At 40.6% G+C, this 26,536-nt stretch overlaps 1 protein-coding gene across 1 annotated transcript in view; it reads right to left on the bottom strand.

The window, feature by feature from the left end:
- Positions 1–26,536, bottom strand: part of MTA3 (metastasis associated 1 family member 3) — a 195,623-nt gene that overhangs the window by 99,472 nt on the left and 69,615 nt on the right. The window contains exon 7 of the mRNA XM_084624202.1: positions 9,510–9,612. Within this exon, the coding sequence (XP_084480328.1) occupies positions 9,510–9,612 (103 nt within the window). The remainder of the gene's footprint in view (positions 1–9,509; positions 9,613–26,536) is intronic.

Below are 26,536 nucleotides of genomic sequence, written 5' to 3'. Positions count from 1 at the left end.
TTGTTATTCCTTTACAGTTACCCCATTCCAGTTTGTATTTCCAACTACGCAGTCATTCAGTGCATCAAACATCTGTGCCCCCACTGTATTTGTTGGTAGGGTCAGACAGCACAGCAAATCCTCCTTAAAATCATCTTGCGATATGTACCTCACATAAACTAACAGCATTGCGCAATCCAAAATATCAGTACTTTCGTCAAGTTGTATAGCAAAATACCCAACTGTAACCACGCTACCAGTTGAGCTTCCAAATTTTCTGCAATATCATGTATTCGCCGAGACACTGTGCTATCACTGAGAGGAATACTTTTCCATTTTTCAGCAGACTTCTCATCAAAAATTGTCTGCACCATATCTACAGATGCTGGAAGAATAACTTTTCCCAGCAACTGTATGGGCCATTTTCACTTTTGCCACACGATATGCAACCAAATACAATGCCAGTTGTGCTTTATCGTTCAAGGTGGTTGACCTGCTGAGAACCTGACCTGATAAGTTTCTGTGTGACAAATCACCCCATATTGGTGCACATAACAAAATTAATGGGGTGGGGCTGAGGGGTTTGCGGTGAGGGAGGTGGCACAGGGTAGGGCAGAGGGTGGGTTTCGGGGGTGAGGGCTCTAGGGTGGAGCTGGAGATGAGGGGTTCAGGAGGGGGCTCAGGGGTGGGGCAGAGGTTTGGGATGCAGAGGGTGAGGGCTCTGGCTGGCGATATGGGCTCTGGAGTGGGTGCCAGGGATGAGGACTTCGGGGTGCAGGCAGGCTGCTGCAGGGCTGGGGCCAGAGGACTCCATCCAGCCCTCTCCCAGTCGGCAGCAGCTAGCTCCGGGGGAAGGGCCTCTCTCCCCCTCTGCACAGAGTTCCGGGGGAGGATCCCTTTCTCCCTGCCAGCAGCAGCAAGCTCTGGGGCTGGGGGAGAGGCCCGCAGCAGCCCTGCAAACCCCAACTTGCTCCACTACCCAGTTCCTCCCCACCCCCTACCTCTCTCCTCTCCAGGTCCCTGCTGCGCTGCTATTTAGAGTGCTGCAAAGCACAGATCATTATAATCTGAATAAGCAAGGAGACCCTGTGGCTGACATTCTGCGACCCAGTACTGGGTTGCAAACCGTACTTTGAAAAACACTGTGTTAGATAGTACAGATAATTCAGCTCCAGTGGGGGGCAGTCTTGATAAATTGATGATGTTTGGGTGTCATGTAGTGTCCATGTGGCGGGTACCGGTGCCATGCTTTCTCCTAGAGGTGGTATTCTGTGGGATGTGGAGTAGTTATAGTTGGTTCCACTTTTTGTTTTTGTGCTGGATGGCTGTTGTCAGGTTTTTTTGATCGATGTTTTAGATTTCTTTAATGACTTCCAGGTAATCTTCCTGGGTTTGTTTTTTTTCCAGTGTGTGGGGAGCATGTGATGATTTCCTGTTTGAGGTGGTCCCTTCTGGAGTATGTGAGGTGCAGTAAGTTTCTCTGAAGTCCGTTAAAGACAGTGAGACCCCTGGGGATGATGTATTGTTTCTTGCATTTGCTCAGGAAGTGGTTGTCACTTAAGTTTTTGCTTCCTTTTTCTTATTGCGGAGTTTCCATTTCAGACAGTTAAATTCAGTATCTTCCATTGTTGCATGCAGTGAAGTTGTAGAGCCTGTCAATCCCAGGATATAAGAGTGACAAGGTGAGTGAGGTAATATCTTTTATTGGGCCAACTTCTGTTGGTGAGAGAGACAAGCTTCCAAGCCACACAGAGCTCTTACAAAAACTTACAAGAGCTCTGTGTGGCTCGGAAGCTTGTCTCTCTCACTAACAGATGTGGTCCAATAAAAGAGGTTGCCTCACCCATCTTGTCTCTCTAATATCCTGGAACTGACCCAGCTACAATTACAGCGCATACAACTTCAATAAGATTTAGACATATCCTGGTGGTAAGGATGTATAGAAGTCTGAGTCAAAGATGAAACCCAGATTATGAGCTTGAGTGACAGGCAGAATGGTGGTGTTGTCTACAGTGACAGAGAACAGAGATAGGGGAGAAGGCTTGAGGGTGGAGAGGACATTAAGAGCTCTGTTTTAGCCATGTTGATCCTGAGCTGACAGCTAGACATCTGTGAGGGGATGTCAGAGAGACAGGCGGAGATTTTAATTTGAACAGAAGGAGGTAGGATAGAGTTTAATTTGAGTTTGTGGATGAAATTACCCAGAGATAAGGTGAAGAGGGAGAAGAGACATGGATCAAGAAAACCCCACAGAAAGCTGAAGGGGTGTTCAGGAGGATCCTCTGAAGGACAAGCTGAAGGAACGACTTGAGAGATAGGAGAACAAGGAGAGAACAGAGTTATGGAAGCCAAGGGAGGACAAGATTTCAAGAAGAGAAAGGTTGATGGTGTTAAAGGCAGCTGACAGGTTAAGGAGGATCAGGATGGAGTACTGATTCTGAGCTTTGGTTAGGAAGAGGTCATTAGAGACTTTGGCAAGAGAGGTTTCATTTCAGTGCGAAGGATGGAACCCAGATGGTGAGGCTTGAGGATGGAATTGGAGGAGAGGAACTTCATACAGCTCTTGTCAATAAAAAGTTCAATGAGCTTAGATGTGAAAGCGAAAAGGGTGATAGGGTAGTAGCTGGAGGAACCAGGGTTCAGAGGTGAGGGCTTTTTCTGTATCTGTGACAGGAGAGAAGGAAGAAAGAGCTGTCGGAAGGGAAGGGGAAGTTCATGTCATATTTGTCAATTTTCTCACCCAGAGTTCCCCTACCAATTGGGATTTTATATTTTTAAATATAAAAATATATATTTATTATATATATTATTATATTATTATTATTAATAATATATATATCCTATTTTTAAAGTGGCTTCCTCTTCCCTGTTGTGTGAATTGTCCACAAAATAAAAAGAGAGACTCACTATTGAGAGGAAACAATGAAACTGATTACACAAAGTGCTGTCAAATGCAAAATCATTTCTCAAATCTTTTTGTTATAGTAATTGTACCTGCTACTTGGAAAACAATTTTAAGTGAAAAAATTTCAGGGAGAAGTGTGATTTCCAAGTTGATAGCCCTGCTTTTAAAAAAAAAAAAAATGTTAGTATGGTTTGGGTTCCTCACACCACAAAAGCTGAGCAGCCACGTGAGTCTTATGGGGCTGATGATGTCATGAATAGCTCGTCTTTCATGTTCGAGAGACGCCTCTATACAATTCAGCTAAGAGGAAAAAACAGTGGATGATAGGAAAAAATAAAGGTAAATTGAGAAAAAAAAATCAAATGTTTACAATTGCCCAGGGTCACAATTAAATTAGTTACTCCAAATACAGTTTTCTTTCCCTCCCTCCAGCTACTTCTACTACAGCACAATATTTAGAAGCTACCAAGAATCATAGATTAACTCTTGGGTCTCCAAGTTTTCAGTTTGTGTTCAGCACTAGCTAACACTGGTCCTGGCTTTACTAGTTCTCAAAAGCTGGTGGTCAATAAAAACTAGGTCAGATTTGAGGAGAATGAGGTTAAAAAAATGCAAGGTGATAACAGAATGATGTAATTTTAAGGCACAATAGTTCATGTGTTACTAACATTAGAAAATAATGTCATTCACCACTGGAAAGTTGGATTCATTATGAGTATACAACAATCACTTTTAACCCAGGTGGTTTGTAAGGTATCAAAGTCTTAAAATAGTCACTAGCTCCTCAGACAGCACTAGTGTTTTGGCATGGGCCCAGAATTTTATATAGCAAGTTCTGGATCTCAGATCAGTGTAATTGTTGGTCCCTTTTCTGCATCAGGAATTTTAGTCTCATCAGACCAGGTGAGATGGAGTTCAAGACCTGCTCTGTTCTGAGTTTATATTTTTCAGAAAGCTCAATCCTTCCCCTTCCTCTCTTTCAGGGGCTAGAGGTAAAGATTAACTACACTCTTCTACAACCATCTTGACAGGTTTAGTTAAAACTAGGCGTGGAAGGATCATATATTTGTATTGGTAAATGCTGATTTCACTGAACACACGCACAAACAGATGACAAAATATTTCCATCGATAATCAGGATTTACAGATAGGCAAAGTAAGAAAAATGCTGTCTGAGAACGTATTAGAGTTTGATTTAAGGATATTTATTTTGTATATTTTGACATGTGATGTTGACAATTTGTGTTTTAACAGCTATAAAGCTTTAACTCTTTGAATTTCAACATCTATTGTCCTTATTTAATTATTGTCTGGCCCCTGCATAATTTCCTGGAATTGTGAAAATTTACATTGGTAAAAATTGGGGAAAAAAATGCTTAAAGCTCATACTTTTGCATAACTGAAAATTTAAATGGATTAAAAAAAAGCTTAAAAAGGAACATTGATTTATCTGTTGCAATTATACAAAAATAAAAACTGAATTCTGCCAAGCTCATTTAAAACATGTCACCTTTCAGGCCTATACAAGGTTGTCTGAGAGCTCACAGTAGTTCTCAAAATACATTTATACATATATGAAGCAGACCCCAGGCCCAGCCCCTTCAGGCCAAAGGATCTAAGCATAGTTACAGAGTTCAACCCACCTTAGCTTCTTAGACAGTGCCCAATCATTAAGAAAGCAGTTATTCTTTTGTTTGCCTTGTTTGTGTGTCAATGCCCCACTTCCCAAGAGTCACAAATGAACCTATAAAACAGCATCTTATATCTTTGCCTATACAACCAGTCTATAAGCAGCCAGTTAAGATCCAAGCTCCTTTCCTTAATTCCAGGGAGTTTCAATCTATTTAAGCCTTAGAATACTTCTTTTAATGCAGACATATGCTACCAGCACAATGATAATTAAAGCTGGAAAAATACCCCAGAGATTTTCAGCTATTGGATAGAGCAGAATGTGACATGCAGAGTAGATTGATAATAAAACATTGCTGTTCCAGAAGATTAATTTTTCTTGTCATTTCTAAAGCAACTAACTGTAGGTACATTACTCCTACTTCCTGACACTTTTTTCAACCTCCAAAAGTTTAGAGAGTGCTAGGGGAATGACTGCTGAACAGAAGGAAAGCTGTTCACTGTTATTCTTCTCTGGGAAGAGGAATGGGCTGGAGGCTTTGGAACAAAGAAAAGCAAGGTATTATATGGAATATCTGATACATATCACTTTGCAGCCTCAGCAGTTTTGCCAAGAAAATGGATAGGGGTCATATGGTAAATCTGAATCACTTTCATTTAAAGAGGGGAAAAAAATCTGAAAAATGGAAATGGCTTAAATTCATAAGACATCACTTAAGACACTATTATGGCCCCACCCTCTTCTCTAATTTCAATGAAAAGGAGGAAAGAATCTCTGCAATAGACTTTACAATCAAGAAGGAAGGAATTACTTTTAGGCAATGGGTTAAATTCTACAGGGGAGGTGCACAAAGAGTGTAAATTCAGCCTACATATGCAAATTAGTCATTTTTTAGCCAAGATGACATCCAGCAGTATAAAATGTACTAAGACAGACCAGTGTTAATGCCAGGTACAGTGGGTGGAACTTGCAGTAAACCCATTTCTCTTATTTCCAAACCATTTGGCTGTCACTAGGTACTCTTACTCACCCTTACCACAAACATCTTCTTGTTTTGGGGACACTGGATTGGTCCTCATGACCTTCCCCCCTAGAGAACCCACCACAGTTATACAATTTTACCCCGTGTCTCTGAAATTAGTTTAATTTCCTCTTCAATTCCTTTGATTTTCCCTATATGAATAGAATCCCAAAGTATCCCAATATTAAGTGTACGGAACAGGCAATTTTCTAAACAGCATTGGAAATCATATTCCTATTGACTATATTCAGTAGAAAACCCACATACCCTACAGAAGTATATTTTAATTACCCTACAAGAATAGAGTTCTGGCGATATTCAATAGTAGCAATTACCGGTACTTAACAGCGCATTTTAAATATTTTACTTAATTATATTTTATTGAATATATGGATTTCTTTTTTAAAGATAAATGGAACATTTGTAGTTGATGAAACAATACTTAATCTCTCATCATAAGACAAATCCATACAGTTGGCATTATATCTCCATTTAGAAGGAGAAAAATTCCATTTTCTCTTGTTTAGTATTGTTTCTTGTCTGAGGTAGAAGTGTCTAAGAACAAAACGCAGAAGGTAGGTGAAAAGGATGCAGAAGGAAAGAAGAGGACTAAAATAAATAGAATACTTGTACGTAATTTTCCACTCTTTCCCCATTCTAACTTTTAAATGGATGTAACAAACAATAAGAAAACATACAGATGAGGTGAATTTTCCTTATGGGAAACAGAACTAAGCAATGGTAAGTATGAAATTTTCATTTAACAGGAATTGGAGAACAGAGTTGAGGCAGAGAGCCACTAAAATACCTATACTGCATAAAGAGTATCTTAACTAATCTTCAAAACCCCCTTTTAGTTGGAGATGAGCAAGGGGAGACTACAAACGGCTGGACCGATCACACGGCTGGGAGAATGGCCCTCTTGAAAATTAACCAATCCTTGCTGAATGAAGGGAGAAAGAGTCATAAGTCCCGGGGGTCCTTGGTGACTTACAGTTTTACTGCACCCCAAAATATATTCACAAAAGTGGAATGTACCAAAAAAGCAAATGTATACAAAAAAATGTAGATACACAAAGGTTGAAATCTAAACTGAACTACCATACAGTGAAAGTGAATAGATCTGATCATGTAAGTCAGCCCTGTGGTTCTCAACCTTTGTCCATACTGGAATCCCCACTCCCATTTTGCTAGGACTTAATCAGGATCTCTGTCCCATTTACAAGTATGGGAAGTGCAAGGTATCCATGACCCCCAAATTGAGAACCTCTGGGCTAGCCTATTAGAGAAACAGGGGAGATTAAAAGCTCCAGCATCTGAAAATGTAATGTAATTGAAACTGACTCCAGCTTCTGGTAAAGCAAGGGGAAATCTTCTACTGCCTATTACTATGTGCAATATAAGATAGAGAAAGGTATCTCTCTAGGGAACTAATGTGCTCCCCTGAGAGGAGCTCTGATAACAGAGGAAATTTTCAGTGAGAAAGGAATTGTCTCCTGTAGGGAAAATACTCAAGGTGACTCACTGCTATTAATTGGCAGTCCCACATCAAGTCTCTTTTGACTGGAAAGATGATCTTCTAAAGTAAATCAGAAGAAAATCTTTTCGGATCAGACAAAGATCAAATGTCTAAATGCTAAAGCAGAGAAGACTTCCCTAATAGTCAGGGGGAATCCATTTCTCATTGGGAGACCAATGGAGATAGCAGATTCCCAATGACTGTAGCTTGGTTAAGTCTCTACAGACTTAGAAGATCTTTCAGTTAAACCAGTCCACCAAAGTATACCACCAGGCCACTTAAAAGTGGCTCTTACAGCTCTGAGGTACCTGAAGCCACTGGAACTCAAAGTGTCCCACCTATAAGAAAAGTGACACAGAATGGAGAATCCAAAGTCACCCCAGTGTTACAGGCTTGGACATGAGGAGAACTGGGTCTTCAGAGATTTACAAAGGAACTATCCCATAATGACTTAGTGCAGTAGAGCTCTGACTTTGCAACCTGTGGCTAGATTGGTGGAGGGACCTTGGAGGGAACTCTTGCTAGCTGCAAAACAGCCTGACTGGTTGGGTGGAAGGCAGCATAAACTTTCTAAATGTCAAAAGGCACTCAAATACCAGTGATGGGCACCCTAAAAGACTTTAAATAGATGAGAAAAACTGGCATCCCCAAAAGACACCCCCACCACAAAGGAAACCTTCCACACAGGGACTTAACTACTAAGTGAATGGGGTCAAGTTCTGACCCAGCCCCTCTGTAATCTCCCAAGAAGTGCATGAGGTGCAGGGAAGTACAGTAGCATGTCCTTCTGAAGTTGCTCAGACTCCGCCTTACATCTCTTCAGCTTCCCAAAAGGGGTCTGCTCAGCATAGATAAGGCAGCATGCTCTTCTGAAGGGATTCAGATTCAAACTTCCATCTTTCCAGCTTGCTAGTGGATCTACTTGCTGGCAAGAGCAATATGCTGCTGTGCAAGCAAGAAGCAATACAGGGCGGAGCGATATGTCACAGGAACAGTACACACTTACTGATCAGAGGAGGACTGATCCTAGATGAACTAGCATCTGAGCTCAGAGGAAGGTGTGACCCACAACCTCATTTCCCTACATGACACAGGCTGTGGAATTGAAAGCAGAGCTCCTCTCTACCTTCCTCTCCCTCTGATTTTCCTTCTCCAGACACATGTTGTCCAGAAAGAAGACAAGAACGAACAAAAGCTGGGAAGAAGACAAGTTAAACTTCTTAGACTAAAAAGATGTAGGGCTGCACTCTGCTTTGAGAATAGAGAAGCAAAATTACTGAGAGGGAAGGCGGCAGGCTGGTGCCTTTATACTAGCATTGACAGTTAGTTCTCTACTTCCTTAGTTTGTGGTAGGTGGAGCAATAAGGTTTACTGTAAGCATTTATTATAGGACAGGGAAAAAGAGACATTATGAGAGTAATGGTTTTACTCTTTCAATGGAAAAATGTCACTGTTTCTGAAAGAGTAGAAGTTTTAGAAATCCATCTAAAAATGTTTGAAAAAAGGCATATCTGAACTTCAACGGGGCTCTGTCACAGGCCTCCAAGGATATGTCTACATTGCAGCTGGGAGGAAGCTGCCCAGACCAGGCAGAAAAAAAAACGTGCTAGCTCTACTTGAACTAACATGCTAAAAGTAGCAGGGTGGATGGGGCAACTTAGGCTGGCCACCACAGTATGAACCCAGGATTTCAGGTGGGTTTGTACTCTGGAGGCTATCCTGTGCTGCTGCCCATGCCATAACATTCACAGTGCTATTTTTAGCACCGTAATTCAAGTACAGCTAGCACATTTCGGTCTACCCAGGCTGAGAGGCACGCTCCTAGCTGCAGTGTAGGCATATCCTAAACAGTATGCTAGTTTATAATCTTACCCATCCAGAATTTTTCCCTCATGAAGCCTAGGACACAGTATTGAATTACTGTGGTATGCTTCAAAATCTTCTGCTATTCACTTAAAATAATTGCACTGTGTGTGACAGTTGACTTATATGCAAATGTTTCAAGTTCTTCAGTCATTCCATTTGTTTATATTTGCTTGAATTGTAATCTTAGTCTTTGTTACATTCAGCAACTTCAAATACTGTAGTACCAGACTGAAAAAAGGTAGTGCTGAAATCCTGCTTCATTTATTCTGAGGGGAAAGTGGAGTTGGAAGAGAATATGAGCATTAAAATTTTAAGAAGGGGCTAATGCTCTCCATCAAACTCTGGCAAGATCTGAGAAAGTATGAAGTCTGGAAGAAATTCAGAAATATATTCCCTTCCTATATAATTTACTTTAAAATAGACATGCATCATGTTCCATTCTAATGATTTTCTCTTACCTAACTGCAAGATAAACACAGAATGTTAAACACGTTGTGGAACAACAGATAGGGGAATAAGCAGTCAATGGTCTACAGGGTTTATAGAAGGAAAAAAGTATTTTTCTGGGATTAGAGGATTTCAAGCTTACCGTGCTACAACTAAAAACTGGTCAATCTGACGATCAGTAAGGGGGCTATCTGGATCCCATACTTTTACTTCCAGCTTTGCCTGCTCTCTGTCATCTAATTCTCCTGTCAAAAAGGTAAATGGGATAAAACACGTATTTACAAGGTTGCTCTTTGTGCACTTCTTATACCAGGCTTAAATAATATACTGTACTTTAAATATAAAAAGAATTAAATCAGCAGTTAACCATTTAAAATTTAATATTGCAATATCACTTCCAGCCTAAAATTAGCATTTTAACTTGCTTAGAAAAAGTATCAACACAAAAGTATAGAAACAAAGAAGTTTAATAAAACTTGACAAGAGTTGGAACCATGGTTCCACCGTCCATTGTATTTTTTTAAATGGTTTCCCAGCCACAGCAAAAATTAGTGTTACCTCTCAAACAACTTCAGCAATTAAATGCTATTATGTTATTTTTCTCTTTTGAACATGCCTCAAAATAGAAAATACTGCAGAACAAAGCTAACTACTCTCAGCCCATTGACATGATTTTGGTAAATCTTTATTATTAAATTATTTCTGGCCCCACTTTTTCCTCACAACCACTACTTTGTCCATACTCTTAAAACAATGACTCTTATTCTCTGTTAACCAGTTATAGTTCTTGCAATTTAATAAATAAGTTGATGGCACACAAAAAAGTCATTAATTTCCCAATTAAACTCATTTGAGTCAAGCACAGCTACAAGCATTATTTTAATATGGCTACTGTGAAAAGAATCTTCTCTTGTATCAAGACTGTAGTTTTGTTAAGTTTTAGTCTCTTCTAGAAAGCATTTTTCATTTTTATTTGCTTTTAATCATTTCTATCTTCCTTTGTTAATAAACTTGTTTTACTTTAAATCTAAGCCATGCCAGTACTGCATTTGTGTTAATGTGATAAGCTGTGTATTTTGTCTCTTTAGAGGAGCAAACAAACATTATTATTTCTTTGACTGTTCCACAAGAGACCTGGACACTTCAGGGCTGACAGATCTGGAGAAACTCAGGACTGAAAGTATGTTAGGGTCACCCCTGCATACGATAACTGGGTGATCGTGACTAGAGTGGGGCTATTGCGTTGTAGGCAGGCTCCTGGGGCAAGAGTGCAGAACCAGGGCTTCACAGCATGCAGACACTCAGGATACTCCATGCTAATCTGCTGGCTGTTGACACCCAGGCTGTGAGCCACAGCAGCAGAGCATTTCAGGCACCCAGGGTTATAAAGCAGGCGATCACAACCCCTCACTGGTCTGGATTGCAACCCAGAATGTGACAGCAATGCATAAGGCTGAAACAATGCCAGCACTTTCAGACATTTTTCACAATGGGTGCAAGGACAAGCTCAATGTGTTATTTGTACAGCAAAGTAGAAAAGCAATGGGTAAACATACTTCTACTGCCCTTCCAAAAAGCATATTATGCAGGACATGCTTTTCTAAAATATGCCCGTTCTCGAAGAAATTGAGAACAGTAGCATGCTATTAATCTTACCAAATACACCAGTTATATTCAGACAGTAGGATGCAAATAATATATCAAGAGCACATTTCACAAGCACGATGTATTTCATGTACTGAGAACAAAAAAGGTAAATGGGCCTCCTCTGATAAAGAGTCAATAGAGAGTGGTCTTCCTCACGTGATTTTACACATTTTAAGAGAGCTAATTCACATTTAAATGTAAAATCCAGCACTGACAGACATATTGTGGATTTCTGACACTCTCTGGTGGGATTTTTTGTCTATAAACTTATGAATGGGTTACACACTTGTCTATACATTCAAGCTTTTCTATTTGTGACAGATATATAGTGGGAAACCTACTCTTAGATTACTTATGTATTATCATTACAAAAATAGTTAACATTTTTAAAAATATCTTTCACTGTGTTTAACTAACCACCACATCCTGGAAAATGCAACTGTATGGAAGTGAGAAAAGGATATAAAATATACTGATATGTGGTATGCCTCTCCATGAAGTGAAAATCATGTCACACTCTGGGTTTCCATCCCAAACATTCCAGATCCCAAAAATCCAGCTTTGCAATACATATGCCTCTCACTTCAATGAAAGGGAACAAAACTCTATAGCTGTAACTACAAAATGCTGCTTTATATGTTGGCAAAGGTATATAACCGCAATATTTCTAAGCTTCATGCCATCTGTGATTGTAATAGTCACAAGTAGGAAATGAGAAATGGGACACATATGTACAAACGTACACAATGTAAAAAAAGTGCTAATACAACTATTACATTCAGAAAATGTAGAAGGGTAAGCTTTTCAACAGCAATGTTACCTCTGCCAAACTGCACATATGAACTCCTTTCCATTCCTGATTTTCTGGTAAGAAGGTAGTACGTTAAGCCAAACATTTATATCAGAAAATGAGGAAATGAAAATTAAACATACGTGAAGGCAGGCAAAGTTAGCTTTGCTGCAGAAATCTTTCAAAAACTGCAGAAATAAAAATTCCATTCACTGAACTAACTGGAATAGGAGAGGCCTTCAGCACACAACAAATAATAGAAAACTTTGTAGAACCTTCAAAATGGTCCAGACCAGCTTCACCCGTTACGACCCAGCATTACCCATTCTTTAACAAAAACCTCTGCTAGACCATGGAGATGACCCACAGGGCTCTGGCAACTTTCATATTTTTCATATATGGCATGGTTTCCCAAATATCCTGTTCTCTTTAATTATTTTGTTTTATACATTCTGGTGTGCAAAATGCTGTGGAAAAATATGCATTCTGGGGCATCATAAGAGAGCGGAGCTCATAAGTGCAACCTCTTTTTTTCTTTGCAATTCATCTTAAGCCTACAACAATGGCATGCAAGCTGGAAAAGAGCTAACGGAACTCATTAAAGACTTAACTATCCTGATAAACTTGATTTTAAAGTACTACCAGCCCTTTGGCACTGCAAGAGCATAGCAGAGTGAGAGCGCGGTGTAGTAGAGTCCCCATAAAGGAAAATGGATACCTAAATAAATGGACAAATTAGAGCAACACACAAGTCCTGTGAAATCACAGATTAGTATTGTTGCAGATGTTAAGAACGACTGAAAAGTCAAGGCAAAGGCTATACAATTTACATACTGGAGGACAGAGAGGATGAAAGTACACCAGAGGGTTTTTGAGAAATGGCTGCCAGGAGAATTTGGAGTTAATGTGGAAGATTCCCCCTTGTACGTAGCTGGAACATATTGCATAATAATCAGGAGACTTAAACTCAGTATGGAAAGAGGAGGGATAAACTGTGGTTTTACTCTTGATGAACTTATATTATGAGACGAATCATGCCATTTTCAGATAGATATGAATTTTTTAAAAGGTCATTGAATGGATGCATGCACTCAGTGGATGCATCCACCCAACATACCATAAACGTAATGTAACTAAAGTATATGCTTTTAATTTTAAACTTTGAATAATCTGAAAACTGCAGAATAACCCAATAAAAATACAACACTGGGGATTAAGTCCTGGGTCCATTCGAGTCACTGGCGAAACTCCCATTGACTTTAGTGGAGCCCAGGACTTCACCCCAGGTTCCTCTGTGGTAGAATATGATTAAGGGTTACTACCCTTACACTGTATTGTGTATCTTTAAATTTGGCAGACCCTATCAAGGATAAAATTGAATACATATATTTGTTAACAGCTTTTACCTTGGAGACTTTTTAATTTGTTTTAACTGGAAGGTACACAGGTTGAACAGGACTACCTGGTCAAAGCTTGATGGCATACCCATACATTATTAAGGCTATGTCTACACTGGCAACTGAATGACAAAACTTGTGTCTTTCAGAGGTGTTAAAAAACAAAACATCACAGCCCCCACCCTCCAACAACAAGTGCAGGTGTGAACAGCTCTTTATGGGCAGGAGCGCTTTCCTGCTGACAACGCTGATGCCGCTTGTTGGGGATGGAAGTTTGTCGTCAGCAGGAGAGCCGACAAACAGCAGCTACACTGCGACTTTTAGTGACACGGCTGTAGCAACACAGCCATGTCGCTAAAAGCTGGGTAGTGTAGATGTAGCCTAAAACTGGAGATTTCTGGACATAAAAGGAATTCTAAACTTTATATTGTAGGAGGCATTTGTTCTAAATTCTCACAAGGGCAGTGTACTAAAGGTACTAAAGATTCTGCATTCAGGACTATATTGTGCCAGGCTCATCCTGAAAACTAGTGTGCTGGATTATATTAATATAGGTTATAAATATGACTGGTGCCTGAATTATTTTCCCCTTAGTAATGATTCAGTGCCTTATTTCTAGTGTTTCTCTTTATCATGTACAAATTAAGATCTATTTTCGGTTAGTCACTTTAGACAAACAGATGAAAAACTAATTGCAACCATAATACCAACTTTCAAATAGAAGAGTATAAAAAGAAAGGAATGAAGATCAAATGCAGTTGAAGCCTGGATTCCAGTAAGACAAATTAAAGGAAATTAAATAATGCAGTTACTCAACATTAACTCTTTAGACCTCACCTTAGACTGATACAACCGAGTATCTCCATGGGAAATTAATTCAGGGCCTGATCTAAAGCCCTTGAGTGAATGGGAGACCTAATGCCTAAATTCAGCAAGATACTTAAGCATGTTCTTATCTTTAAGTACTGAAATCTACTCACATGCTTAAAGTTCAGCACAAGGATCTTAGTTTCTCTGTGCCTCAGCTCCCCATTCTTCCCTGACTTAGAGGGGAATTGTGAGGATAAAGTGCTCTGATTCTATTATTGTGAGGGCAAAAAAAAAGTCAAAGTGAAATACAGACTCCGATTTCATTGTAAATTTGTTAACAGATACTTCCCTCTGATCAAAGGTATCAAAAGTGTCAAGAAGCATACTTAGGGTGACCAGAATCCTGATTTTATAGAGACAGTCCCGATTTTGGGGGTTTTTCTTATATAGACTCCTATTACCACCCACCCCCATCCCAAATTTTTTACATTTGCTATCTGGTCACCCTAAGCATACTGCTTTCAACGAATCCTAAATTTCTTTCTTGAATGCCGTTTTAATCTGCCACACAACACCCTGGAAAACAGGTAGCTGTATGTCTGTTGCCAGCTCATGAACCTTGCTCTCATATTTCTTGTTGGACTGATTGTCCACAGACCTAGTTTTTAGTTATTTATTTTACCGAAAATATAAAGTATAATATAAAATATAAATATATCTTTCATCTCTCTCAGTTGTCTGGCTAGAAATGAAGATAGAAAAAGATCCCAGGTACTAAACTGCACTATCTAGAATAAAGTTTCACCTTTCTGCTATGGTCTGATGAATAATTCATTTAATAATACAACTTCCAGTCTTATTTTAAAAGAGGTAACATGCCTATTTTCTCTCTTTATTAAAAAATTAACTATACAAGGCAGTGGTGATTATGAAATATTATACAACTATTTTTCTGAAATAACTAAGAGTGTACGTGTGTGTGTGTATGTTCATGTGCATCCATTACACAATTCTGTAAGTAGCATATGAATGTCTCTTACACTAGTACCCAATGACAAGAAAAGCCCCACATGAGGGTTGGCGCAAATGCGCCTTTCAGATTAAATTTGCATGTCGTTCTACTGGTACGTAAGGTATTCCAACAGTACTCTGCATAAACCACACTAATATGGTGATCCTTTGTTGGCTTTAATGGCTGGAGCTTAGAATTTTTTTCATTATAAATAATCTGGAGACAGGATGTGCCTTTCCATTTTCTTTGCTTCTGTGATTAAACTACCGAAAGTATAAACCAGAAATTGCCCAGAATTTAAAGGTTTTACATTTGACTCTACAAAAAAATAAAATTGTGTTATGTGCAAATAACTCCTAAGGAGGGGGAAGGGCAGAAGAAGGGGAATGTAGTACGTTTATCACTTAATTGCAGAATAATCCCTATCCTTAACTAACATAATTAAGATGGGTCTCATCCAGGTGTAAGAGTACAAACAGCAGTTATTCAGTTAGTATATAAATGAGTTTTTCATTTACATAAACCCTAAATTAAGATGCGTATATGAATGGAATGCATCTGAATTAAGCCAACCAGTCGGTAAAAGCTGTCATTTGACACAAATACAGCACTTGCTTACAGCGAGTCATATCTTTATATTGCTGCTGAAACCTATCTAGTCTGATCACTGTCTACACACACTACGGCTCTAGTCATAAAGGTTAAGATTCCTAATAATCCTTCCCTCAAAAAAATCACCTAGGAATTAAAACCGCCCCATTCCCAACAGCCTAATTAACTGCATTAGTATGTGAATCTTGGAATTCTGAAAATGCACCAACTGCTGATAATATTTATTAAAAAAAAAGTAAAGCAATGGGAGAGAATTTAAAATAGGTAGGTTTTTTTTTTATAAGTAGCAAATACTCAGCTTTAATCATCATTTTCTGAATTCCTAGAAAAAAATTATTTTCATGCTCTAGTTGAAATAGTTACTCCACCTGAGATATAAGAGTTTTAATCTGCCAATAGGGCTTAGAATGGTGTGAGCTCTAAAGATGTGGTTTTGACCAATGCCTCCATCATGCTGCCTCAAGTAGGGCAGAACGTCAGAGCACAACCCCTTCTGACTTCCAATAACCTGCAGAGTCCAATCACTGTTGTGCATCCAAGAAGGAGCGTCCACAAAGCAGGGAAAAGAGGAGCGCAACACTCTGGGGATAGCACTCTCCCCACCTTATCTTCACCACAAGATCCCTACCTAGTTACGTGCCCCACTGCTCACAGAATCCAAAACAATGATCGGTGCACCCTACTTTTACATTGACCTTTAAAGGCATTCCCAGAGTTTAAGGCAGAGCCTTATCTTAGATGTAGGTATTGCAAATACTGACAAGTATGCAGGCACAACATGGAGTCTGACATTTCACCCTTAACTCTGAATTCCCTTGCTGTTCTCTTTTAACGTTTGTGAAAGAACCTGAACAGTTTGACTTGCACTGTGGGTTTCCACTCCCCCCATTTAGTTTGTATTTTTATGTTTTAATATTTGTAGGTTTGTACTGTATAGAGGTTTTAAAGTAACAGTACCCCAAGTGAAAAATCTTCTCATTTCTAGACTTAGTATTAAAATGTTAGGTTTCTGGTGCTTTTGTTTTTAGATACTTACCTAAACTAGTCACTGTTAAGGCAAATCACATTAAGTACATTTTTAATAAACAGGGTTGCCTAAATTCAAGTTCAACTTGTATTTATTTCTTTCCTCCACTGGGCTTTTTAAGGTTTTTACAAATTCTAATTTGAATAGAGAGAAACTGTAATGGATTTAACATAATACTTGAAATGAAAAAGCATAAGGTGGTAGGGCATTTCAGGGAAAGTGTCGTAAAAAGATGCATATCAACCTTCCCTACAGAAAGCAGTTACTCAGTATATTAACTAGTCATTTTTGAAAGTTTAATACCACAAGCTATGGAAATGTTTTCTCTTTAAAATATTTTTATATATCTATATTGAGAGAGAGAGAGAGAGAGAATATGTATGTAGGCCCTGATCCTGCAAAGGCTTAAGCACATGCTTAACTTTTCAGATGTGAATAGTCTCATTGACCATGAGTCTATGAAGCCACTGGGACTACTCCCTTAAATAAATTAAATGCATAAGTCAACATGACAATTTTTTCTGTAAAATGAAGCAGATTTTGAATTATTCAGGTGTAAAAATATATCTGCTTTTCCACAGCTATACAGTAACTTACAAAAAAAATAAACATCAGAAAACTGTCAAAGAAACAAACAAGCAAACAGAAAAAACTGACCTTACAATAAGTCCATCTATGCAGTTATTGGAGTAGAAAAATATATGGAAGTTAATTAAGCTCTGAGCTGTGGTTTGAAAGCCAGCTAGTGAATGTTCACTGCAGTACATTACTTTGTAGAGTAAGTAGGTAACAATTTGACCATACAATCATTATCAAGCTCAGAAGGCTGTCTAAACCCTGAGTGTGTTCATGCCTGTAAATTAATCTCAGACAGGACTCCAGCCATTATTAATGAAGAGATCTTTCCAACCACAATGATCTACAGCCTTCTACACCAATGAATCAATGAAGGCTGTTAGTCTTACACTGTGGCCAGCTGGCAGAAAGAGAAGCAATATATTTTAATCATTTCCTTTAAGTAGTTGGGGCTATGAACATCATCCATAGGAACAAGAGAGCTCATGGCAAAAATCTCCTTTAGCAGCTAAATAAAGTGTGAAATCTGGTCTCCCTTGATGTCAATTGTAAAACTCCCACTGATTTCACCCAAATGTATTAAAAAAATCTTGATGGAAGACTTGTTGCTAAAAACCAGGTCAGTAGATAATACTATTGCATAAACTCTCAAATCCTGCGATTTAACTGTTTAAAAGTTTTAGTACCACGGACACCTGCATGCCCCCTTATATTTAGGCATTTGGCTGGTAGTCAGGAAGTTGTCAGCTGGTCAAGAATTGAAAGCTCCAATTCAGAGATGTACTTAAGCATGTTTGTAAATTTAAGCACACAAATAGTACCATTAAGTCAGTGGAACTATTCAACTACACAAACTTACAAATGTACTTAAGTTACTTTAATGAGACGGTTACAAATATCCAAAAAGAGGAGGTCAAAACAGGAAGGCAAAGTCGAGAATGCATTATTATTTTGTCTTATGTTGTTTCTTACACCAAGGATCTCAAAGTGCTTTGCAAACAGTACAAACACACCTCAGTCAACTATCTAATGCACAGTATATTCTTGACTATCTATTTTTCCTGGTTCACGGTACAATCTTGGACACCTACTATTTCGTCAATGCTGAATTCAGACAAATAGAACATATTTGTTGGTAGGTTTACAAAACATACCTATTGTTTTTTATTCTCTACAGATTACTTATTCTATTAATGGGCTCAATACTCATACTCTGCCAATGTCAGAATGCAACCAGTTGGCATGATTATTGACTCCAATTTATAAAAATGGGTAGAGTTAAAGGGAGCTATATTTTTTATTGATTTGAATTCTAATCTGTACATATATGTTTCACTATAACTAAGCTTGACAGAAATCAATTTTTATTTTTTTATAATTTTGATAGATAATATTGGTGTTTATTTTTAAGCTTTTTTATTTTCACAGTTGTGTAATTATTTTGTGGGATCAGACAATTTACTGACAGCAGACACGGACATTCAAAAAGTTAACCCTTTGTCAACATCACATGTCAAAATATACAAAATAAATATCCTGAAATCAAATCAAATAAGTTCTCGAGCTCCATTTTTCTTACTTTGCCTATCTGTGAATTTTGATTATCAATGGAAATATATTTTCAGTTTGTGCATGCATGGCAAAATAAACGTTTACCTATAAAAATCTAATCTTTACAAGCCTAACTATAACAGCACTTATTAGCTATATTATCTATCTTTGGATCTACCTCTAAGGACTCTGTATTTTTTCTGTATTTCTTTTAACACTTTAAAAATGTTTAATATACAGTAATACAAAAGGACCAAAATTAAATTAGAAGTACACTGAAATCAATGGAAATACGTTGGAATCAAAAAACTGATGTGAAAGGAGAATTAAACCCAAACCTTTAAATACTCTAAATAACTCTTGCAACTCTCTGTCTAACTGGGGTACTTTTCAAATTAATTTAGCAATGGTGCTCCTAACAGGCAGGCTTAGATTAACCAATATGTACTCAGTGTCCCCCCCCCCCCACAACCTCCAGTCGGGGGGGTGGGGAGAATGAGTGGCACTGCAACCCTGCACACCAGAACAGAATGCCATTCACTCAAGTTTGGCCCAGCCCCCCTCACGTCATGACAGAAGGGCAGCTGGGCCAAACCTGAACAAGTGGTGCTGCAGCCTGGTACTTACCTCCTCCCACTCTAACTGCCAGACTATGAGATGGCTCTCCGCATCCTCCCAGAGAGTTAGGCACACCCCCACCACCCCCAGTCGAGAACCTCTTTTGGGGGGGGGAGGGAGACCCTCTTAGGAAGTTTTGCCTAACATGTCAATTATCTTTTATATCACAAGCTCTGTCTAATTTAAGGAAGGCATGTTGGGGGGGGCAATTTCTATACTGCACAGGGCCCCAAAATTCTTTAATCCGAGCCTGCTAATATGAGACACAACAACATTAAGAACTGTGAAATCAAAGAATCTAATTTTTCACTTGCCTCCAAGCAACTCAAAATTGAGCTTTACATTTACATGGGCCAGACTCAAACCAAAACCTTAAGTCCAGGGGTTCTCAAACTTCACTGCAGTGCGACCCCCTTCTGACAATAAAAATTGCTGTTACCCCAGGAAGGGGACCAAAGCCTGAGCCTGCCCGAGCCCCGCCGCCCTGGGCTGGAGGGAAAAAGCCAAAGCCCTACCACTCCCGGTAGGGGGAGATGAAGGGGGACACAAAGTTGAATCCCAAGGGCTTCAGCGCAGGACAGGGAACCTGTAACCTGAGCCCCACCACCCAGGAACTCTAATGCCTGCCCTGGCAACCCTATTGAAAAAGGAGTCGCAACCCATTTTGGAGTTCCGACTCACAGTTTGAGAACCTCTGCTTTAATCCAAGCAACTTTCATGGTGTTCAGAATCTGAAAAGACATTCACAGCTGAACTTCATACTTGTCTTCTTAGCCGTATAAACTGCCCAACCGAAAACCCTGGATTCACAATACTCCCAAACATTAGCAGGTTTGAATCCAAGTTTTGCAGATCAGGCCTAATCTGTCAGTCCATTAAAAAATTAATATTGTTCTCAGACGAACATGTGACATGGAATATGAGGCGGGGTTTCTCCCAAATATCCTCTTCTCTTCTGGAGAAGAGACAAGTTTTATTGTTTTAAAAAAAAATTTACTTGGAAAAAAGTTCTCAACAGCCAAAAGAAGCAGTAGTTAGAAACTTCCCAATTTCCGTCTTCCTTTCTAATCATTCAGCTGTTACAGATGCATCAATTTATAAAAGGGCTGCCCTCAAGAAAACCAGTAGTGAAAGTGAAACTGCCTGTGCAAAATGTACTACTTACTTGGAATATTTTCTAATCCTTTCTTATTTTGAATATTTTCAGAAGTACAAGGGAGATTGCTGGCTTTTACACTGGGGCTTTGGATGCTTTTATTATTTTGCTCCTCAAAAAAATGAAGCTCCAAAGCGTATCTCTCTCCTAATGAACACATTTTCTCATTGATACAGATAATGATGAACAACTGGCCAAGGTCTTTAATGTCTGTTATTCAGTAGTTAATTAGACCAGAGTAGACTAGGTTCCTATCGTTGGATGGGCTTCCTGACCACATCTCTGTGGCTTAGTCTAATTATATTCCATCTCTGTTTGGTTCTGTGGCCTGAGGGCGAGATCCTCACCTTCCCTTCCCCTCCCCTCCCCCTGACAAGCCCTGGCTAAAAGAGCCAGAGAGGCATACAGGGGTTCTAAAAGTCCCAGAATTCAAGCTTGAGGAAGAGCAGGCACTGTGGAAACTCCTTGCACTGGAGACATGCTGATGCCTATGGAAGAGATTGCAGGCAGCACTGCAGCCCATATAGAGATGCCAGGTGTCCGGTTTTCAACTGGACCACCCAGTTGAAAAGGGACCATGGCTACTCCAGTCAGCACAGCTGACCGGCCTATTAAAAATCCAGTTGGCAGTGCAGTGGAGCAGGCAGGCTCCCTGCCCGGCTCTGTCCGGCTCCTAGGTGGAGGGGCAGCCAGGGAGGCTCCATATGCTGCCCCCGCCCGCAGGCGCGACCTCCCACACCAGCTCCGCAGCTTCCATTTTCTGGGAACTGTGGCCAATGAAAGCAACAGAGATGGCGCCTGCGGGCAGGGACAGCACTTGGAGCCCCCAGGCCACCCCTCCACCTAGGAGCCGCTTCCCAGAAGCTGCGTGAGGTCAGCGCCGTCCGGAGCCCACACCCCTCACTGCTTCCCGCACCCCAACCCCGTGCCTCAGCCCGCACCGTGAAACCTTCATTTCTGGCCCCAGCCCGGAGCCCCCTCCTGCATCCCAAACCCCTCATCCCTGGCCCCACCCCAGAGCCCACACCCCCTCCCACACTCCAAACCTCTGCCTCAGCCTGGAACCCCCCCAGCCCCACGCCCCCTCCTGCACCCAAAGCCCCTCATCCCCAGCCCCACCCCAAACCCTGCACCCCCAGCTGGAGCCCTCACCCCCTCCTGTACTCCAAACCTCTGCCCCAGCCTGGTGAAAATGAGTGCATGATGGAGAGAGGGGGTTTGGAGTGAATGGGGTGAGGCCCCAGAGAAGGGGCAGGGCCTTAGGGCAGGGGTGTTTGGTTTTCTCCAGTTAGAAAGTTGGCAACCCTAAGGCCATAAAGCAGCCCTGGAAAACTGCAATAACTTAGGTAAGCTCACAAGATGGTATATGTGATACCAGGGGCATCTCCAGCCCCTGAGCATTCCAGGATTAGTAAACTGTACAGCTGGCTTAAAGCCATCTCAAAACTCCCTCATCCTGAGCCATGAGTTGAGAGCCACACCTCTTAGGTGCAGTACAGAATTTCACAGAGGGCTTGTCTACATTTAAAAACACTACAGCTGCACCACTTCAGCATAGGTGGTGTCTACGCTGACGGGAGAATCCCTCCCGTCAGCATAGTTATCCACCTCCCCAAGAGGCAGTAGCTGGGTCAACAGAAGAATTCTTCCATCAATCTAGCACTTTCTAAACAGGGATTTAGATCAGTTTAACTACATATCTCAGGGTGTGGATTTTTCTAATGTAGACCTAATTTTCTAATGTAGGTCAGGTCCAAGTCTTTAGGTGAGACATAGAAATTGTTCAATTATGGCAATTACAATATTAACTCAGTCACACGGTGCATAGGTTGTATTTTTGATTATTGGTTAGAGATACACACTGAATGCATTGTGGGGAAGTTAATGTCATTTTAATCCTAATCTTGGCATTTTCTAATTCTTATGCATTTTAACTTTATAGTCCATAACCCAAGCTTTTGCGTAAAGGTAAATGAGAATGACTAAATTCAAGAGGCAGTGGCTGGAAGAGCACATCATCATGCTCCATTTATGTAACTGCCAGTCAGTTTTTCTTAACAGACTCAATAGAATCTCTTAAAACTCAAGTGGCAGATGTGGAAAACTGATAATTAATGAAGAATCAAATTGTGAAAAATCTGAATTCTGTCCCATAGCCTGCTAGCACAACCAAAATCAGTGATTTAAATCAGTTTGATTTAAATCAATCCATCCTGTTCAAATACATTTATATTTGTGGTTTTGCTCCCTCACTCTCTGTCATTGCAAAAATAAGTACTCCGCCAACCAACTTCTAACATCCGGACAGAGGGAAAAAATGGTCAGTTCTCAAACTGTGGGGCCCACCTCCCTGGGGAGGCTTGGGCATGCGCCAAGAGAGGCACCATTTATACTTTTTTTTCCTGGTAGCCCAGGGTTTCTGTCTGAGCTGTAGCCAGTGTTGCAGCTGTCACTATTGGTAGCCTCAGCAGCTAGGACTGGACTGCAGTTCTGACCTTCCCAACAGGGGCTGCTCCAGGGCTTGCCAGCTCCTGCAGAGAGAAGCTGCTCCCTGCCTGTGCAGAGCAGGAATGCTGCAGCGGGACGGTGAGGGGGCGAAGAAAATACAAAGGTGAGCTAAGTGTGGAGGCAAAGGGCAGAGATCCAAGATAATATGTGCCTCTCCCTCTCCAGGCAACAGCACTCTCCCCCCTGCACGGCTTAGGGCAGGGTATCAGGCAGACAAGAACAGCCTGCTGGGGAGGAAGCAGAGCTGAGGACAGGGACATCCACAGCATACTGGGAAGGGAGAGAGTAACAAGGGAACTGAGCCCAGTGCAGGTATCAAGGCCCATGGGAAGGAGTTGGGCAAAGGTGGTGTGCAGAGAGGGATTTGGGAAGATAAAGCAGGGCAGGGGGCAGTGCCAGGTAGGGTGCACAGGAGAATGGACAGGGAAAGATGTTGAGGGAAAGGTTTTTCCCATCACTGAGAAGTAAAAGGGAGGAGGGACCTCCCACGTGTTGATTTGTTGTACATTTCAGATTGATGACAGCACTTCAACTGTATTACTCATATTCTTGCAACTTCTCTGATTCTCAAGCATAACCCTAAATTATGACCTCCGTCCTGGAGCTATGCAAGAGCCTTTCCTTTCCATCCTAGCCTGCCCTCTCAGAGTTCCAAACAGATGTGGATCCTGAAGTGCACCACAGGCTAGAGCAGCCAGTCTTCTATACAGTGCTGTTACACCTTTATTGTCGCTGCTCCCAAGAGATGCTGGTTGTCACATTAGAATTTTTCATATTTTATTTGTATTTTTTTAGATAGATACAGAGGGGTAGAATCAATTTGCAGTATCATTTTAATTGGGTTCTGCCACTGACTCCGTAGCCCTGAGGGAAGTCACTTAACCTCTCAGGTGCCTTACTTTCCCCATCTGTAAAATGGGGATAACACCACCAATGTGAAGATTAATGCAATCATGTTTATAAATTGCTTTGAATGCAAGGAGTGTCTCCTTATTCAACAATTTAAGCAAAATAAATGATAATGTTGATCTCTCTAGCACAAGCCAGCTGTTCGTTTAAAACGTACTGCTTTCCTAAAGCTGCAGCTTTAGGAACCTTGCGGTCATGCATTAACAAAAAGTTGTTGACTTTAGGATAAATAAGAACCCAAACTCCTAAGAACTGATAAACGTCAGCAAATATATATAATAATATAAATATACAATATCATGATTGGGGGGGATAAAGAGCAGGGCCCGCAAACGTATTTCTGCAGCAACTCCCTCTTTGGGATTGTATAGGAACAGTTGTGGGAAGCTCAGAAAAGTAACGGAGGCATGGCCAACAGGTCAGCAAATTGCGCAGGCAGACTAGCCCCACACACCAAAAGCAAACCATATCAGGCATAACCTCTGCTAAAGACCATGGGCTGTACAAAGAACAGTCCAGATATGCAAGCACCTGACACCTTGTTTCTGGGTTGCGGGAAAAAGGATATGGTCTGTTCCAACCCTGATATTCTATTCTCTAGAAGAATAGTGCAGAGGTTGGAAGGGACCTCAGGAGGTCATCTAGTCCAACCCCCTGCTCAAAGCAGGGCCAATCCCCAATTTTTGCCCCTAAATAGCCCCCTCAAGGATTGAACTCACAACCCTGGGTTTAGCAGGCCAATGCTCAAACCACTGAGCTATCCCTCTCCCCACCTTCTGTCCAAAGCCTTTTTATTTTGGCTTTGGGTGAGAAAGCACCTACATTTTATGTTCTTTAGGAAATATAAAAATATTAGCTTGGTAATGGAACATACTGCACAGTGTGCAGTTATAAGTAAACAGAGGCTCTTTGTGGATGCTAGAGCCACTCAGCCATTTGTCTCCCCCTACTCAAGGTTTCTATGCATCTCCCTACAAATGCACTCCCTATTGGCTGCTACCGCATACTTCTCATCTGAATACTATTAGTGTTGTCAAACAACTTTCCATTAGCCCAGAAATAAGGCCAGAAAATTAGCTCACTGATGCACTGTGCTGCCTCCCAGGAAACTAGTTTAGATTTTAAAAAGTCAGTCTCTTGGACCCAGACCAGAGTGAGTTGGGAGCACTGAATGGGATGCTCAGCTCTGGGGGGGAAGGGTGGGTCTGCCTCACGCTGATACCACAGCAACCCTTGCTGACAAAAATGGATAGCAGCTTCACTCCAAAGCAGGCTTAGTTCACATCCTAAATTTTAAGATGCTGTTGAAAGAAAGGCTTAATTGAGGCCTAGTCAAGATCCAAAGTAACATTAGTTTAACTAAAGGTGTTATTTCAAATGGATTTAGCTAAACCAGTGCAAAAAAAATCAGTGTGGGCACTTTTAATCAGACTTAAACCTGGTTTATATTAGTTTAGCTTAATTCAGCAAGGAACTGACTTAAGCTAAATTGATATTGCACACAAATTTTTTTTTAAAAGAACATTATTATTGTTGCAAAAAAAAAATCAAGGAAAAGTAAGAATTAAGGTTGCCTGTTCAGTCTTAATTCAGCCCTCGTGTGCCTCCTTTATGATTAGTCTTTAATTACATGATTACATATTTTTTCCACAGACTACGTATTTATTCTATAAGGCTCCAACCTCATTTAGTACACAGAATGGACAGTGCTCTCTTAATGAGCAGCTATTCATTGTTTTGTTTTCCCCTTGTCCAATGAGTGGCACAGAATTTATTTACTGCACACTATTCAAACTTTGCTCTGAATACAGAATTATTTCCTCATGAGCTTTTCTATGGCACTCATCACTTATAGATGTGAGTGCTTTGTAAGTATTCATGCATATATTTTAACACCACTCCTTTGAGATGAGGGACCATATTATCACCATTTAACAGACTGGCAACTCAGGCACAGTGAGATTATGGTCAAAAGTATCCACTAACTCTGGGAGTCCAATTTGGGACATCCAGAACTTGATTTTCCCCCACAGTATTTAGCGTTATATCACATTCTGTACGATCAAAGAACAGTCCCCAACTTCAGTTGCGGCTATGAGAGCTCTGAACTTCTGCAAATCAGACCCCAGGCTCTCAAGTCAAGCACCCAGAAAACGAGGAATACATAATTAGTGACAACCTGTGAAAAGTTTGACTAGTTGCTTAACTAGCATTGCATAGGAACTCTGTGGCAGTGAGGAATAGAATCCAGTTCTCCAGGGCACCATTCAACTGTCTTTGCCATGAGACTGTCCCTTCTCTTTCTGCAGTCCCCCGCCTCATTCACTACACAGCTTCCAACGTCTGCAACAAAGGAAGCAGGGGTCCTGTACAGAAACCAGATTTATCCCCAGAGCAGGGTCCATCCTGTGCACTGAATGAGGCAGGGGTATTGTTTAAAAAAAAAGTATGGGATCATGTAATGAGAGACTGCATCATACTGCACAGGCACAAGGATACACAGGTACCCTTAATTTTGGCATTTTCCAACATTTCAGTGCTTGACATTGCAACGTT

The sequence above is a fragment of the Lepidochelys olivacea genome, assembly GCF_965140295.1.
Source record: "Lepidochelys olivacea isolate rLepOli2 genome assembly, chromosome: 3".
Classification (NCBI taxonomy): Eukaryota; Metazoa; Chordata; order Testudines; family Cheloniidae; genus Lepidochelys; species Lepidochelys olivacea.
This window is presented reverse-complemented; position numbering and strand designations above follow the sequence as displayed.